Genomic DNA, 12,327 nt, shown 5'->3' with positions numbered 1-12,327 from the left:
AAATGTGTGCAGAAGTGGGGGAGGTAGGAAAATTTACAGCAGATCATAAAGCAGAAGCTACTCAACTGTGATTAACAGTGAAGCTCTTATGAAATCAGTGACTGAAAAGATAAGGCAGGGTAATGAATCATTAACATACCTATAAGTAACAAGGCCCCAGTTCTCCATGGCACCTTCATAAAATAAATATAAACATTTATTGATATATGTACATACTTCTTCCTCAAAATCACAAAATTCAAAAAAGTTATTACAATTCAGCAATAAAATGAAATTTACTTTACCAGCTGCAAAGTCTGCAATAGCAATGAGATCAATTTTAGGTAGAGGATAAGGAACATTGAAGTAGTCCTTATAAAAAGGCAGGGTTTTAGCAGCAACCTACAAAAGTATAAACAAAAGAACCATCTGATAAATATTTTATTGTAATTCATATAGAAATCCACAAAGGAATCCTGTTGCAAGCCAAAGCATCTCAAGTTACTAGAAACCAACCCTGGGGAACCCTACCTCCAAGTCTTTGGCTTTTGTTATGTTGGCCAAACTTTAATCCATTTATAATATATTGGTATGAAAAATACATTACATCTTTTCCCAAGCACTCTGTGGATAAATAAATTCCACTCTAATATTCTCTTAATCATTATCTTACAAAATGCTAATGTGACACCAAGGTTGGTAGCTTCAAAATTCTATTAAAAATAAACCCAAAGTACACAACAAATTTCAGACTAAATTATAAATAATTGTACTAGTAATTGATCAGAAATGTAAATTCCCCAACCTGGAGTTATGGACTGTTGGAACAATCCTCTTCAAGTACATTTACCTCTAACGCAAATTTTCCTTGCTCTGCTTTGCCAACAGGGGTGTAAACACGGACACACACACCGTCTTTTGACCTTGTTTCTACAAAGTCATATTCACCCACAACAAATGCCACCAAATATGTAGACATGACAGGTGTGCGGGCAAACTTCACTTCCACTACATTTTCATCATCAGGGTATGGTTTCCGATCAATTACATTCTTAAAAAAAAAAAAAAAGAAAAGAAAATTTAAACAGATTTACATTAAATATCTTAAAGCAAATACTAGCCAAAAATATGTGCGGCTTCTCCCTCCCCCTTTCCAGCACGTCTTACTTATCTATCCCAATTCATCTACTGCTTTTATGCTATCAAAATCTCTATTAAGAAGGAAACACTAAGAAGTTGGGGGCTGAAGTGTTAAAACTACCAGGGATCTATGAGAGAAAAGAAGCAACTTTTCTTGAATACCTACTATATGCCAGGCACTGGGATGTTTTAAGTAAGACCTCAACACTTTCCAAGTGAAATAAGGATAGAAGGCAATAATTATTAATAAACGGTAATTGTGAAATCTACATTTCAAAGGGTACAGATATCTAAATTTAGAACATTCTCTATACCAAGCCTGACTCAACAAATTTGTGGAGGAATCTCCACTTTACCAATAGAGTTCCTAATTTCTCTTTGTTGTTACCAACCTCCACCCCCCTCTGCCTTTTTTTTTTTTCCCCTTATTCAGGGTCTCCACTTTCTCAAGACCTCTCTATTCTTTCTTCCAAGGAAGTCTTATTCAAGAACAGATGGGATAAATTCATTCATACTAAACTGTAAAATAGTATTTCAGTTTAATATATTAGCCTCCTTTTTAGAAATATTTTAGAAGAGAACGGCATTCTCTCTATGGAATTCTCTCTACCATAAAGGAGGCAGAAACCAGTTATTTGCAAAGTAGGCTTTTCCAAGTTCCCAGAGTCTTATGACCAGCTGTTGGGCACTCTCTGTGTTAAACAATACACTTCAAGAGGTAAATGCTTACTCTGTTTATGAAAGAGATAATGACATCAGTGAAGAGAGCATATTCTAAGAATACAATCAACCAGAAACCTAAACACACTTCATATATGGCTGTATCTTTCGGCACTTAATAAGAAAGTCAGATTTTTTTTTCAGGCAATATTTATTAAACTCATCATGTTTTTAGTTTTCCAAATTATAAGAAATTTTTTCCATGAGGAAGGAAACTCCAAATAAGGGAATTTAAAAAAAGAGGGCTTACTGGACATAAAGATGACGACCATCTGTGTTCCTGTTATGTATCAAGCACTGTGCTAGGTGGTTTCATGCTATTACATCTAACCAGCAAACTAAATATTCTAAACACTTGTTCAAATTTTCAATATACTTACATACATACATACCATGTTTGATAAAGCTACTCTGTCTTTAGGAACGACCAATGAGATATCAAAAGTTGCTTTGATGGCAGGCTCATCCCAGCAAGGAAAAGCCCTCCGGGCATCAGTAGCCTTAAAAAAGGAAAATGAAATATGAATATTACTGAATTAACCTAACCGACTGTTTTATGAAGTAACTGTCATCATCTTTCTATCATCCATTCCTTCACTTGTTTAAATATTTACTTTTTACTCCATGCCAGCAACACACCAGGCAGTGACTACAGAGAACACACGGGGCGTATTATCCCTGCCACATCAACAATGCAAAAACAAACAAAAACAAGCAATAACCCAGGAATTAGGTCTGCTACAGATCTTAATAATCTATAGTTTTAGAATAATTTAGAATAATATATTTTTTTAATTTAATTTTAACTTAAATTTTTTTAAGATTTTATTTATTTATTTGACAGAGAAAGAGAGATCACAAGTAGGCAGAGAGGCAGGCAGAGAGGGGAAAGCAGGCTCTCCGCTGAGTAGAGAGCCTGATGCGGGGCTCGATCCCAGGACCCTGGGACCATGACCCTAGCTGAAGGCAGAGGCTTTATTTATTAGAGAGAGAGAGAGAGCATGAGCAGGAGGAGGAGGAGAGGGAGATGTGGGGCTCGATCCCAGGACCCAGGGATCATGACCCGTGCCAACTAATTGAGCCACCCAGAGACCCCTAAATTTTTATTTTTAAGAGAACATTCCAACATCTCAAAAATCCAATTTTAATGGTTTCAGCAGTAATGTTCAAAACACAGAGCACAGGAAGGTCAAGAAGTATACTGTAAGAATTTAGAGCTGGGAAAACAGGATAGATTGCCTCTCTGGCTTTTATTTCAAAAACAAAAATATTTCCAGAATCTCTAATGTGCTTTATCTTCATCTGAAATGATAACAACAGGAATAAAGACAGATGCTCTTACCAATTCTAAACAGGTCATTCTTTGTCTTTGTTTTTTAAGGGGAGAAGGGGCAGAGGGAGAGGGAGAGAATCTTTTCTTTTTTAAAGTTTTTATTTATTTATTTGAGAGAGAACACAAAGGGAGAGTGTGAGAGAGAAGCAGACTCCCCGTTGAGCTGAGAGCCTGATGTGGGACTCGATCCTAGGACCCCAAGATCATGACCCAAGCTGAAGACACTTTAACTGACTGAGCCACCCAGGGGCCCAAGACAGATAATCTTAAGCAGGCTCCCCGCCCAGCACAGAGCCCAACTTGGGGCTCAATCTCATGAACCTGAGATCATGACTCGAGTTAAAGTCAGGAGCTAGACACTTAACCAACTGAGCCACTAAGGCGCTCCATCATTTTTCTTTTTATTATTTATTTATTTTTAAAGATTTTATTTGTAAGTAGAGTGTAAGGAAAGAAAAGATAGCACAGAAAAACTGAACTTAGGAGCAGCAGCAGTAGAGAAATGAATAAGCAGGGAGAATGGCAGGCAGAAGGAGAAGCAGGCTCCCTGCTGAACAAGAAGCCTGATGCGGGACTTGATCCCAGGATCCTGGGATTATGACCTGAGCTGAAGGCAGATGCTTAACTAACTGAGCCACTCACGTGTCCCAGGGTATCCATTTAATAGCATTTCCATATAGAACACATAAAACTGTCACCACTTTACCTACTTAATGAGAACTCATTTTTTTCTTTAAAAATAAAGAGGAAAGTTGTTTTTTAAGAAAGAGCAACCTTGTTAAACCAAAATATAGTCTTTGTAGAATACCAGTTATAAGAGAAAGAAACTTTAATAAAACAAAACAAAGTAAAAATAAAAAAAGAACCAATTACAAGATTCTGTATCATGAAAAGAAGGAATAAATTATACAGAGGTATAGGAAGCACATACTTCTGGAAAAAAAGTTTCTCTAAGGAAAATGCTAGATGGCTAACTGCACTCTCAAAGAAGTTAAGTAAATGATGAATTCATTCAAAGAATAAATAAGACATCTGAAAAGTAAGCAGAGTGTACAGAAAGAAAAGATAGCACAGAAAAACTGAACTTAGGAGCAGCAGCAGTAGAGAAATGAATTTATACTAGAGGAAATTAAATGAGTAACACAGATAACAAGATCTAAAAGTTTCTAAAAAAAAGTTTCTAATACAGAAAGGACAGTGACGAAAGCCATCAAAACTTCATCTGAGGGACAGACATCAGATATAAACCTATTATGAAAGAGCACATACCACAGTGAATGTAATATATAAGAGGAGAAAACTTGGCTACACTGAAGATCTAAATCTGAACATCAAAAGGGTTCACCAATTACTATGTAAAGTTCATGAAAAGTGAACACCTGGTTAAAAAAAAAAATTTAATTTTTAAGTACAAGGAAATAATTTAACAAGCAATCAGGAAGAAAGCAAAGCAAAGCAAAACAAAACAATGTTATTCTACAAGGGAAAAAAAGATATTCCAGTCTGATTCTTCCCCTTGACAAGATGAGATATGAAAGACTGTGGAACAACATTTATATGCCTTTGAAAGAGAAAAACTATAACCCAATTGTATATACTTGCTCTTACAGTTGAAAAGTTGGGTTTGTACTCTTTGTAGCAAGGGAAAACTCACAGTAAGGGGAACCCTGGGGTGTGTGAGAAACAAGCTATCATATGTGTATTCAGGATTTGGCCCGGTGAATTGGGGGAGGATTTAGATTCACTGTAAACTGGGTGCTGTCAGAAAGTGGAGGAATTCTGTGGGTAGGTATCTCAACAGATCTCACTTACAGAGAGGGCAGACTAGAGCAAGAGTAAAACTGACACTGAAAAAGAAGTAGTATTCATTTTAACTAAGAGACGGACTTGGTCGCTATTTCATGGGTAGCACAGTGGCCCTGCTTTTGTCTGTCCTTAGATGAAATTATGAAGCACCCTTGTTTTGTTTCCCTTTATCATAGTCTTAGAGTAACCCTGCCTGAGGGTGGTGCTCTACGATGCTTTATGTCGAAAAGGAGACCAACAGGGACTAGCTGGGAGTGCTGGCACAACTTTTTAATGTTAGGGGCTGCTGCTCCTCCTTTTCCCCACCCTCAACAAATCTATTATACACCCATTAAAACTGGTCATGTATTAAGCAAATGAAAGATTTTCAGTTGTGCAGAGACTCTGGAAGTGTACTATCCACATACCCTCCCTTAAAAATTTTATTGGAGAAATACTCCAGGCAACCATTGCAGGATGCAGAAGCGCTTAAAGGGCTAAAGATAAGCATTGAAATAACTGAAACACAGAATTAAGCCTAAATAGTTGTGGGAATTTTTTTTAAAAGATTTTATTTATTTATTTGACAGAGATCAAAGTAGGCAGAGAGGCAGGCAGAGAGAGAGTAGGGGAAGTAGGCTCCCCGCTGAGCAGAGAGCCCCATGTGGGGCTCGGTCCCAGGAACTCCGGGATCATGACCTGAGCTGAAGGCAGAGGCTTTAACCCACTGAGCCACCCAGGAGCTCCTAGTTATGGGAATTTTTAAAAAAATATTTTATTTATGGGGGAGGGTGGGGGGGAGCAGAGGAGACTCCATGCTCAGCATAGAGGCTGACTCAGCTCAATCCCACAACCCTGAGATTATGACCTGAGCTGAGTCGGTTCACCCAAGTGCCCCTGCAAATGTCATTTTAAAACAGAAGGCAAAACAAAATTCTTGAAAGAGAAGATACACCAGGTTAGACAAATTAGTAGTAAACTAGAGCTGAAACTTTATTTTTTAAAAAGGACTATGTTTATTTATTTGAGAGAGAGAGCTAGGAATAGAAAGCACAAGCAGGGGGAGCTGCCGGCAGAGGGAGAAGTGGGCTCCCTGACCCCAGGATCATGACCTGAGTCAAAGGCAGATGCTTAACCAATTGAACCAACCAGGCACCCCAAATCCAAAACTTTAGGTGTGCAAAACAAACAACACAGAGATAAAGACAGAAACATAAAAACAGATATGATCAGCTATTTCATCATCCACACTGAAATGTACAGGACTAAAATTAATTAGATTTACTACTTAAAAGTACCACTAGCAAATTCAAAACAAGTTATGTAATTTTAATATACATGATAAACAAAAATCAAAGAAAGTACAGATAATATAGTAAGATAAACAAATAGGACATTTCAAAGAAGCAAAGGAATGCTATACAACATTGCCATTAATTTGGTAGGATAAGCTACAGGTGTCAAATACTAAGAGCATAATTTTAATTAAGAAAGGTACACAGTATAAAGACAATTCAGGCACTGAAATTCTGCCACATATATGCATGTATGCAGATGTATACATACATGTATATACACATACATGCATATATAATTTTGTCACATACATATTTTATTACATATATGCATACACATTTATACAAACATATGTAACAGAATTTCAATACCTGAATTGCTTTTATATAAGCACCTTTTTAAATTAAAATTATCTTCTTAGTATTTGATTCCTGTGGCTTCTCCTATGAAATAGTAATGCCGTTGTGTGTGTGTGTGTGTGTGTGTGTGTGTGCGCGTGTCCATTCTCCATCCTACATCTCTAATTCTGTCCCTCTATAATGGAGATAACTGGATGAGTACACAATAAAAATTCCAAAATCATGAATATAATCATGGCCAAAGGCACCTACCTGAAAACAATCACGCAAATAATGGAACAGAACTTTGTCAGAATATCTACTTTAAGATCACAGCATTTTAGAGAAGAATACCATACCTCAAACTGTGTGACAGCAGCATAGCGCACCTCTCCAGAAGGGGTAGTATATTTACTTCTATAAAAACCTTTCATTTTGTCATTCAGCTCTCCAACAAAATCTATCTTTAAGGTTCCTGTACCTGTGATTGAAGATGAATGAAACCACTCAAATACAGATATTAAGTACAAGTTATCAAAATACAAGTTATCAAAAATATGTCCTTAAGACACTAACTTATGTTCAAATCATTTTTTTTTTCCTTTCTCAAACACTTCTGGCAATGGACAGAATCTAGTATCTACTGAAAAATGGTAAACTAATCCTAAAGTGAACCTTAATATCATGTTTAGGGTGACTGTTTAGAAAGTTCTTTAACTGTATTAACTTAATCTCTAATCACCAATCCATAAAAACAGGAAAGGAAATGAACATTTATTATTAAATTTATGACATGCTACTGTGCATGGAGCCTTAAAAATATTTAGAAACTTGGAAGTAGTATAGTCTCCATTTTTTCAGATGAGGAAACTGAGGCTGAAAATTAAGTAACTTGCTTGATGTCACATGATTATTAAGTAGCAAGAAAGAAAGAGATAAAAAATTTAGGCCTGTTTAATCCAAAATTCATGTTCTTTGCCAATGATGCCATATAAATTGGTCCATTTAGAGGACTTCATGACAATTTAAGACAAAAACCCTATCTGTTCAATCCAAATAGAACATTGATTCCATACTTTTGAAAGGAACTATATAGGGAAGATCAATGATTTGGCTGGCAAAAAGGCATTAAAAACTCTTACAGTCACCTCAATCATTTGAAATGATAATATTAAAGAAATACATTTATCCAATAATTACTAAATGCAAAATGAATGTATATTCTACTGGTGTATAAGGGCAAAAACAAATTAGACAAAATGGGAGTTTTGTGAGTATATATACCTTCTTTCATAACAGGAAAGAGATAATAATTAATATCTATCAGTCATCTACCAAATTCAGGTGCATGACAAAACAAGAATCCCCTTCTACATTTTACAAATTAAATCTCCCCAAAAAGCCAACTAGAAAAATGTTGACTTTTAATTGATTCTTTTAAAAATGCCTATTTATAACAGGATCTACAGCATGGGAATCTAACAAATCAAAGACACAGTATGACTATAAAGTAATTAGGCAATGATTCCAAAACTTTTATATCCTAATGTTTCAAACTGTCATTTTGGAATGCCATAGAGCAATGACACTGACATTGTTCAAAATGTTCTTAAGTCCCTCTCTTTCTGACATATCCTTTTGGATGTTCTCAGTCAGATAGCCACCTTCCAAAACCGAACTGACTTTTTTGAAAAGCTCCAAAAGTCATGAAGAGTCCAAGTCTACAGAAAAAGTGAATGACAAACTGCAAACTGTTTCTAAATAAAATGCTGTTGTTTATTAAGTATGTCAATTAAGTAATTAAAACGATTTTCACATGTGCTTCAAACTCATTCTGAAAGTAACTTCAAGAGAAAATTTCAGGCCTCTGCTGTGAAGTCATCATCAATAAACAGAGCGCCATATTCTTTTTTTTATTGTGCTCAACCTACGGCCTGAACTCACAACCCCAAGATCGAGAGTTGCATAATCTGCTGACTGAGCCAGCCAGACACCCCGAAGTGCCATATTCTTAATGTAATCATGCTGGGGGGAAAAAAATTGAAGCTCATTTGAATAAATGTGTGTGAATCTTATTTTTTAAAAATCAGACCTTCTGTCTAAAGGGGACAATGAATACTCTCTTAAAGAGAATGACAGATTACTGGAACGGTAAGTAAGAATACAGTAAAAGAATGTGAAAGAATTCTTAATGATTGATACTAAAGAATTTAACTATAATATAAAATTTCTCCCTGTTTTCTTTAGGAATTCAGTAATCTTTAGGAAAGCAGATATATATACATTAATAAAGTTTACAAGGAATATCTAGTACATTGTAAAAACTCACTGCATTTAAAGAGAAGTATTTGTTGGAATTTTATGTTGCAATTCCACAAATGGAACTGGCCAGTCTGTTTTCACTAGTCAGCTAACATGTTAAGATTTCTTTTCTATAACTCATACTCCATGGGAAATCTACTTTTGCCTCTTCCTACTTGGAATAATATGATTTAAAACTCATAACTAAATAAGAAAGGCTGCTTACACTTTTACTTGGTTTTAAATCTCCAAGGCCATCAAACCATAACAAGATACTGATAGTGACCACTTCCAAAAAAGTGGCATACTAAACAAAATACAAAGTATTGGAAAAGGTTATTACCTGAAATTCAAACAAAACACAAGTTAAAGTTTTAAAAAATTATAATAAATGTAACTAGTGTTATATTATACAATTATAATAATTACAAAATATTTACCATTAATATAGTAAAGTTATAGGGCAAAAACAGGAGAAAAAATGCTTAATAAATGTCAACTTATCAAATTTACACCATATTGAAGAACTGATTGCCAGACTGCCTAATCTTATAACTGATTGCCCACATAATTTACATTACTTCCTCACATTAGACACCTTATTTCAATATCCATTATACACAATATTTATCTGCTTGGGATGATAAACCTTTTAAAAAACATACAATAAGCTCATTTATAAATTAAACAACTGGAAAATTGCAACTTCTACCAAAAGCCTTATTTCTTTAAAGGTTAGGAGAGTATAATTGCTGTAAAACCTGAAGTAGATCTTGAAAAACTTCAATAAAAATTTAATGAGCCTACTAAATACCAAAAATATTAAAGACAGATTAATTTGTACAGAAAGAGAGTAAATAAAGGTCTCTGCCTTTGTGTCACTGTTTCCTGTGATCCTGTTTTTCACTCTTAGAAATGTCAGTATCACCTATGTTTCTCCAAATAAACACCACTCTGTAGGATCCTTAACAGAAGATTATGAAGTTGTTGCCAGCTTATAATGATCGTGGTAATTTAACCACTATTCTAGAACATGCCAATTCAGGAAAGAAAATGTTTTGCTTAGCTTTGAAATAGCTGGCATGACTGTTAAGTCTGGTGAGGCTAAACACAAAGGTTACTAAGGTCCTTTCAATACATGCTCCAGATTTATTCCCTTACCAGAAGACAGAATGCTTGTGCAGCTTACCAAAACTTGAAAAAACATAGGTAATTGTGCTCCAGAGAATAGTGGGAAAATGTGAAAGCCGAAGATTTTCAAGCAAATAGTTACAGATGTTCAATACTCAGTATTAGTCTCAATCTCAAACAGGATAATTTCTTTTTTTTTTTAATTAAAGATTTTATTTATTTCTTTGACAGAGAGAGACAGTGAGAGAAGGAACACAAGCAGAGGGAGTGGGAGGGGGAGAAGCAGGCTTCCTGCTGAGCCGGCAGCCCAATGTGGGGCTCGATCCCAGGACTCTGGGATCATGACCTGAGCTGAAGGCAGATAGATGCTCAACAACTGAGCCACAGGCACCTCAGATAATGTCATTAAAAAAAAAAAGATTCTATTTATTTATTTATTTGAGAGAGCAAATGAATGAGCGAGCACGAGAACGGGGAGGAGCAGAGAGACAGGGACAAGGAGACTCCATGCTCAGCATGAAGCCCAACTCAGCGTTTCATGACCCCAATTCATGATCTGCGTGGAAATCCAGAGCCCAAAAACTGAGCCACCCAGGTGCCCCTCAAGTAAGATAATTTAATTCTAATACTTACATCAGTTACTTTTTTATACTGTTGTATTAATTAAAAATCTCCAAAACTCTGCTGAATTCCAGTATACAAAAGGTCATAACCTTCTCAGACCTTAGAAATGACTTCACAGGGGCGCCTGGGTGGCTCAGTGGGTTAAAGCCTCTGCCTTCGGCTCAGGTCATGGTCCCAGGGTCCTGGGATCAAGCCCTGTGTCGGGCTCTCTGCTCCACAGGGAGCCTGCTTCCTCCAATCTCTCTCTGCCTGCCTCTCTGCCTACTTGTGATCTCTCTTTCTGTCAAATAGATAAAATCTTAAAAAAAAAAGAAAAGAAAAAGAAATGACGTCACGATTTACCATGTCTGCTGTAAATAGTCCTTATCATGAATGACAAAGCTCTTATATACTGAAAGCTGACCCTTTTTAAAAAAAAAGATTTATTTATTTATTATTTTAGAAAGATTAAGAGAGAGTGGGAGAGGGATACAGGGAGAGAATCCCAAGCAGATCCCCCCATTGAGCATGGAGCCCAAGGTAGGGGTCGATCCCATAACCCTGAGATCACAATGTAAGCTGAAACCAAGAGTCAGATGCTCAAGCAGGTACCCCCGACCTCTTTTATTTACACACACACACACACACACACACACACACACGTGTAAGAGGGAAAGAAGGGTGTAGAATATGATAGATGGCATGCCAGTTTCTGTGTTCTTAAACAGTATACGCAGAAACGCTTACAAAACCATCAAATAGTTTTAAAAGGATACATAGGAAACTGGTTGCTTCTGAGAAGAGCTGAGAGAGGAAGAAAGGGCTAGGATGGCAAACACATTTCCACTGTATGTCATTTGATTTTTAAACCATGTATTGTATTTTTATAGTATTTAATTAAAAAATAAAAAGCATAATATGATGGTTTCAAGTATAGACTTTGAGATTAAACTGCTTTGGTTTGAAATCCAGACTCTGGCACCTAATACATATTGACCTTGGGCAAGTTACTTAATTAAACTACCTTTGTACCTTGGTTTATCTATAAAATGCAGGTAACAAACTATCCCAAAAAGGATGAACAAATTAGTATTTATGATACACATAAGACAGTACAGATTAATCTGGCACAGATTAAGCATTCATAGAAGCATGCATGTATTATACCTACACACATTTATACATATGCATGTATAGAGATAATGTATACATATATCACACATGCACCTTCTAGGGGTTTCTGTCTGTTCTTACCTGCTTAAGCATTCTAGCAAATATATTCCAGCTTCCTTTTTTTTTTTTTAAGATTTTATTTATTTATTTGACAGACAGAGATCACAAGTAGGCAGAGAGAAAGGCAGAGAGAGAGGAGGAAGCAGGCTCCCCACTGAGCAGAGAGCCCGATGCAGGGCTCGATCCCAGCACCCTGAGATCATGACCTGAGAAGAAGGCAGAGGCTTAACCCACTGAGCCACCCAGGTGCCCCTACATTCCAGCTTCTTTTGATAAATCTAGTATCTTGAAATTTTGACTTAATAATGTTGTCATATTTCCTAATGCTAAACAGCTGAATCTACTCTCTATACACACACACAGTTTATGTATACTCCGGGATGATTTCAAAAACCTGCTTTAAAATTTTTTTGCTCCTAGGATGTCTGGGTGCCTCAGTCATTAAGCATCTGCCTTTGGTTCAGGTCA

General features: G+C 36.2%; 1 protein-coding gene across 2 annotated transcripts in view; it reads right to left on the bottom strand.

Moving 5' to 3' along the window:
- The window catches only part of NPEPPS (aminopeptidase puromycin sensitive), an 82,554-nt gene that overhangs the window by 27,239 nt on the left and 42,988 nt on the right, over positions 1-12,327 (bottom strand). For both annotated transcript variants that reach the window (XM_045069922.1, XM_004764705.3), the window contains exons 4-8: positions 6,951-7,072; positions 2,232-2,339; positions 830-1,030; positions 285-381; positions 140-173 (exon numbers count right to left, since the gene is read on the bottom strand). In XM_045069922.1, the coding sequence (XP_044925857.1) occupies positions 140-173; positions 285-381; positions 830-1,030; positions 2,232-2,339; positions 6,951-7,072 (562 nt within the window). The remainder of the gene's footprint in view (positions 1-139; positions 174-284; positions 382-829; positions 1,031-2,231; positions 2,340-6,950; positions 7,073-12,327) is intronic.

This window comes from Mustela putorius, unplaced genomic scaffold (genome assembly GCF_011764305.1).
Source record: "Mustela putorius furo isolate JIRA1106 unplaced genomic scaffold, ASM1176430v1.1 tig00003962_pilon_pilon_pilon, whole genome shotgun sequence".
Classification (NCBI taxonomy): Eukaryota; Metazoa; Chordata; class Mammalia; order Carnivora; family Mustelidae; genus Mustela; species Mustela putorius.
Note: the sequence above shows the minus strand (reverse complement) of the source record. Positions and strands in the feature narration are given on the sequence as shown.